The 6000-nt window shown below is 38.4% G+C and overlaps 1 protein-coding gene across 1 annotated transcript in view; it reads left to right on the forward strand.

Moving 5' to 3' along the window:
• LOC311276068 (lysophosphatidylcholine acyltransferase 1) overlaps positions 1-4761 on the forward strand; it is a 52920-nt gene extending 48159 nt beyond the window's left edge. The window contains exons 11-14 of the mRNA XM_084385535.1: positions 1138-1291; positions 2110-2208; positions 2310-2451; positions 2898-4761. Of these exons, the coding sequence (XP_084241661.1) occupies positions 1138-1291; positions 2110-2208; positions 2310-2451; positions 2898-3058 (556 nt within the window). The 3' untranslated portion in view covers positions 3059-4761. The remainder of the gene's footprint in view (positions 1-1137; positions 1292-2109; positions 2209-2309; positions 2452-2897) is intronic.
• Positions 4762-6000: the final 1239 nt, after the last annotated feature.

The raw sequence follows: 6000 nt of genomic DNA on the forward strand, positions 1-6000 counted from the left end.
TTCCTTTTCAAGAAAATGCTCTGTGACCCTGTCGTACCAACTAGGCGTCTTTTCCAGTGACTTGACCAGTGTCCTCTCAATGGCCAGTAGAGTTGGGTATAATTGTATAAATGTAATAATATAATAAAGGTATAAATAATAATTTAATTATTATTAATAATAATATAAAAAATATAATAAGTGATAATATAATAAATGTATAATTGTGTGAAATGTATTTTAAAAATTGGCTTGCAATTTCGACAAGCAAATATCAAGAAATAGGTTGCAGCAGTTTGTTTTTCGACTACAGTTGAAAAATCCGCGATGGGACTGAGCTCGAATAGCTTCAGCGTCAGGGACTTTTATTGTATGAAATCGCTGTCAATCAAAAGGAGATGCAGCCTTTGAACAGACCCTCCAATCATCACGCAGAAGCCCGGAGTCCAGGCCAGCCCACTCCTCATTCACCCCCAGAGACGCTGAGCGTCCGTGGGCAGGACATCCAATGACCGTCTAGTTTCAAAGCACTGAAAAAAAACGTTCAAAGAAGCCCCATTGAAGTCAATGGACGCTGGGCTTCAACAGGGAAATGCACTGTGACGCTACGTTAATGTATGAGAAGGAAATCGAGTCAGCCGACCTGCTATATGTAACTGATTCTGAACGAACTCGTCTTTGAGATGAACGTTTTCTAACGCATTTTTAGTCAATCAAATTTTGACACAATAGTAGGCCTACATATTTGACCATTCATTTTTTGACATTATAGGGGAAGCCAAGCTTCCCTTGCAGTCTTAAAGAAATCCCCACTGGATGATAGTCTTCTCAAATGAAATGGTAAAATGCTGGAGAAGCGACTGAGTGCAGCTCTGGAGAAGACGTTTATGTCCTCGTATAGTGAGACGTAGACCAAACTGAGACATGCTGAACATGCAGACTTCCGATTTCAAAGCAGTCTTTTTCACTTTAATATTCACAGGCACTACTCCATATCGCCATATTAGACAGATTAATTGTACAACCCCTACTTCACTTCATACTGTACATTCCATTTTTGTTTACGATTACTGTGTGTGAATCCTGTGATGATGACCGGTGCGGATAAAGTTTGTTCCCCCATCTGTGTGCTGATAGTGTGTAAATGTTTAATCTCAGGTTGAAGCGTGTGAACTCAGAGAAGCTCCTGCAGGATTATGGGAACAGGGCTCATAAACTCCAGGGCGAGAGACTGAGTCTTGAAGATTTCGCCGAGTTCCTTGACCTGCCCGTGTCAGACGTACTCAGAGACATGTTTGCTCTCTTTGACGAGGTAAATTGTTATTTGGCTTTCAAACATACCCTGTATGGCACTTTCTAAATCGAATCAGCTTCTCTTCACAAAATGACTTGAAAGCACAACAACTGAACTAAACTAATAGAAAAACCGAGAACTAAAATGTGGAGTGCATTTGTTATATTAAACAGAACTTAAAGAATTAATGGCTTGTATGTTTGAGACATTAATGTTTCTGTAAAAAAAGACTAAATACTACTAATAATAATACTAATACAGTTACTAAGAAAACAAATTCTGTCTTGAAATTGACAAATTCAGGGATTGCTGCTTGCGCATTGGTGCTTGGTCTCAAAGGCTTAGGTTAATGTGAAAAGCTAATTAACAATACCAGTTGAATTCTGTTAGGAAAAAAATAAGACACTGTCACTTTCTCACTCTTTTTGCGTGTGTATGAAAGAAAGAAACCAAGAGATAGCGCTTTCAGCCAAGAGACGGTAAGAAACGAGCTGAGAATGTGGCGAGTCCATTGATATCAATTGGAATAGTGCACTGTAAAGATGAAAATCCAACTTTCTGCGGTCCAATTCGCTGTATTCTCATTTTATTTGAATATTGAATGGCTCTTTATAGTGTAAAACAGTTGTAATACAGTGGAAATATATCTGTCCTTAACGTATTTAACATAACTCGATCACTGACAACTTTGAAATATATCAAACAACAGGCATTTAGTTGCCTAGCGTGACATTTATTTGCATATGCTTTGCTGTTCCCTCCATCTTTTCATACATTAGCTGTTTCTCATGTTCAATTCAATGAAATAGGTCCGTCTTTTCTCTCTCCCCGAGTAGCATGAAGACAACTCAGTGGATGTCCGAGAGTTTGTGATCGCGTTCTCTGTGGTGTGTCGGCCTGCAAAAACACTAGACACCATCAGGTTGGCCTTCAAGGTGTGTGATTTCTCTTAAAAACGAATAGGTTATGCCAAGTTTTATTGAGCACTGCAGTGATGATGCTCAGCTCTGAGATGAGATGCATGCATTGCTTTCAGATGTTCGAGGCAGAAGAAGACGGTGCGATCACAGAGAACGAGCTGATGTGTGTGTTGAGGACGGCGCTGGGCGTTGGAAAACTCAAAGTCAGCCGACTGTTCAGAGCCATCGATGACGAGGACACTGGAAAAATCACTTTCGGTAAGAGAACCATTCATTCCTGTATGAAAGTCTCAGTTTGCGTTCTTTATTCTTGTATCTTGTTGTGAATGATTCATTAGTGACGTTATTGTTATGACTTGACACTTCTAGTTACCGCGTCAGTTTAGATCTGCATGATTAATTCACCCTTCACCAGGAGACTCGTTGGCAGGCGATCTGACAACGTCACTGTCCTCTTTACTCCGCAGTGTATTTTTCACTGTGTGAGAACATGATGTGTGGCGTGAGAGCGTCATGGCGTGTAGCAACAGTAACTAAGGGGGGTCTTTGCGAAGAGTCAATTGAAATAAAGCCAATAATTATTTTAATGAGCATAATGTCCACAAGGTGTGCTTAACAGAAACATTTGAACCGTATTGTTCTGTAGAAACATGTTTGTTTCCCACTCTGACTCTGGTTGTTCCTCTGACGCCACCTGGTGGCAGAGAGCTTTAGGGAGTTTGCGGAGGAGCATCCCGAGTTCGCTGAGGAGTTCCTCTACTCGGACAATGCAGGATTCGGCAGCAGCTCCCCTCCTCACGCCAACGGCTTCTGCGCTGATTTCAGCCCGAGGGACCACCACGCTCCTCAGAAGAAACTCGACTGAGCCCATCTTACACGTCCCCGAGGGGACGAGGGCGAGGGCGGAGCAGCATTGCAGAGTTTACCACCTGGTATCCGTGACATTTGATTGGTTACTTCACGCTTCCCCTCAGCATCATTTCTGTCATTTGAGATCGGGAACTTTTCTTATTATGATTATTTTAAGAGCAAATTGAAGGGATTTTTCTTTCTTTCTCTTTTTTTTTTTTTTTGGTAAAACAACTACTTGAAAGCCAAGCACTTATTTCATTCTCATTGGGTGATCTATTTGTGCGAGTGATACTTGACCGACTGTGCATGTTTTTTTTAATCACGGGAGAAAAAGGACGCAAGCGAATGAAGACCCTGTCAGTAACGGATCGAAGCGGTTTTCTCGGTTGGCTTGCGCTCTCTTTTTCAGTCCCTCAACCGTCCACATCTTTTGTTTTCTGTTTCATGACTGTAGATGCCTTTATGAATTCATAAGTATTTGCATGGGCTTGATGCTTGATAGCAGTATTACTCAGTGTTTGACTAAAATGATCGTTGAGCGCCAGTGACAGATATCTGAGCTCTGTCTCCTCCTGCTGGATGTTTATGAGGATCAGATTTGAGGTGCAAAATACGATCGATTAAGTGCTGGTCTGAATCAAAACGAGTCAGTTTTTATTCCTTAATATTTCGTCCCTTAGCTCAGGGGTGCGGGAAAGTGGCTATCTGTTTGTTTTCGGTGTGTGTGTTCTTTTCATTCATCTTTTTGTACAGTAAGTTGCACTGTACTTTTGTAAATTCTGGACATCCAATTACCGATTTAATCCATGAGCAAGTCTCAGTCAGCTGTTTCAGCTTGGGTTTTTGGGGGTCATTTTTACGTTTTATTATGATTTACTTCAGGTATTGAAATAAACATAACATTTTACATTTCTATGGACCAAATACAGAAAAATAACTGTGGCGTAGTTAGAGAATCATGAATCTGAAAAATGTTATTCATAATATATAGTATATATATATAATGGAGTGTTTACCTTTTTGATAGACAACATATTCCTGTATTTTTCTATTTTTCACTCATAGGCAAGTGAAAAATTGACATCATGTCCAACAATTCGACCAAGAAAAGTGTCTCTTTCTAATGTTTATGAGTGGAGTTTCTCTCTTAATGTTTATCTGCATCTTGCATCAAGTAAAGTCTTCCTTCATTTCTTCACACAAACAATCAGAGTCCAACATTGAATCCCTAATGAATGATGTTTTGTGGTAAATGGACAGTTCGTTCCCAAAAATGGTGCCTGTGATTGTTTGAAAGCTAATTGAATTTTTGTTTTTGTCGTTTCCTTTTTCTTTTTGAACCACGTAATGAAGCCGAAGTGAAGTGATATGCAGTCATTTTCTTAAATTTTGGTCTTGAAATTTAATTTACCACAAAGATTTCAAAAGTTTATTTTGCTAAAAGATACTGTTATTATTCATAACTTTTTATACGATTTTTTTAACGATTGATTAGCTAATGTGAAGGATACAGATTTGACTTCTTGATGAGTATCAGTTCAGTCTTTAGTCGCGGTCCACAGCGTTTCGTGAGCATGTCTCTGCATTTATTACAAGATCCTGATCCTGGATCTGTTTGATTCACACTTTAGTTTTCTAGTGAAATCTTCACTGTTAGTTCTCAACTAGACTTAACACCAAGGCAAAGCAATATTTTATTGATGTCACCACCTTTTTAAAATAAAAAAAAAAAACACACACTTCTGATATGTATTTTGAATATTCCGAGTGCGGGGCATTTTGTGAATTTTGCTATACATAAAGAATTTCTTCTCACTGCCATGAAAGATCTGTGATCTAAAGTGTTATTTTCAGATTGACCTGGTTTAACTAGATTAGCTCCTTTGTACATACATTTGTGATGTTTTCCTTGGTGATGGCTTTATGTATGTAATTATTGCTGTTACAGATTCTTTTTGTCCTATACACATTTCATATTATTGTTGGCCTTGAACTTCAATGTAGTTTTAAAGAGGAAAAGAGAATGTATTGACAATCCATCACAATCAACAGTCAAAAGCGCATCGTGCTTCAGTATTGGCGAGTGAAGGATCTCGACCCTGATGTACAGTCTCGTGCACATGATGGTTCGATTCTCCGGCTCCGTCCAGTTCTCATGGATTTTCCCCCATGTTTTCCAAATTTTGATGTGCATTTATTTGTGCTGGCACTTTAGATTTTGTAAGCCTTCTTTTCATGAGTTCTCTGACAAATGTGACAGTATGCTGGTGTGCATGTTCAGGTGATTGGTTATGATGTTACAGTGGCTTTGTATCAATATGTACCCGTACAGACCACAGATGAAACCGGATTGAGTAGAAAGGGATTGTGGGTTCGCTCTGGATCCTGATGGACATTAAACTAGTTTCCCCATCTTCTCTGATGTATAGAGGTGAATCTCATGAATCCTTTCAAGAACATGTTCATCTTCACCCTAAAAACCTTCAGTGAAGAACAATTAAGGTGTTTTTTGTGTGTTTTTTTGCATTGTGACATTTTCATGACACTCATTAGCATAATCCATGCCACTAAATTAATTTCTGTTAAGAAATGTAAGTGTTTTACAATTTAAATAAATATATCATGGTTATTGCCTTTGATTTATGCTGATTTAAATTCAAATTCAATCTTTTTTTTTTTTTTATAACTTAAAACTAATGAGAATAACAAAGCAAAATAGTCAAATGGCTGGAGGGGGAATGTGCTTTAATTGTCATGAAAATGTAATTCACAATTTAAAAATATCTTAATAGTTTCTTTAACATTCAAATGGTTTCTTTTGAGATTCATCCGTAGGCATTGTAATATTAATATAATCATTTGCTGAAATGGCCAGAATATTATTGAATTAAATCATATGTAACAATCAGAAATGTTTGTTGGCTTCAGACCAGAGCAGACCACAGTCTCCTTTCC

Source organism: Rutilus rutilus (assembly GCF_951802725.1).
Source record: "Rutilus rutilus genome assembly, chromosome: 17".
Classification (NCBI taxonomy): Eukaryota; Metazoa; Chordata; class Actinopteri; order Cypriniformes; family Leuciscidae; genus Rutilus; species Rutilus rutilus.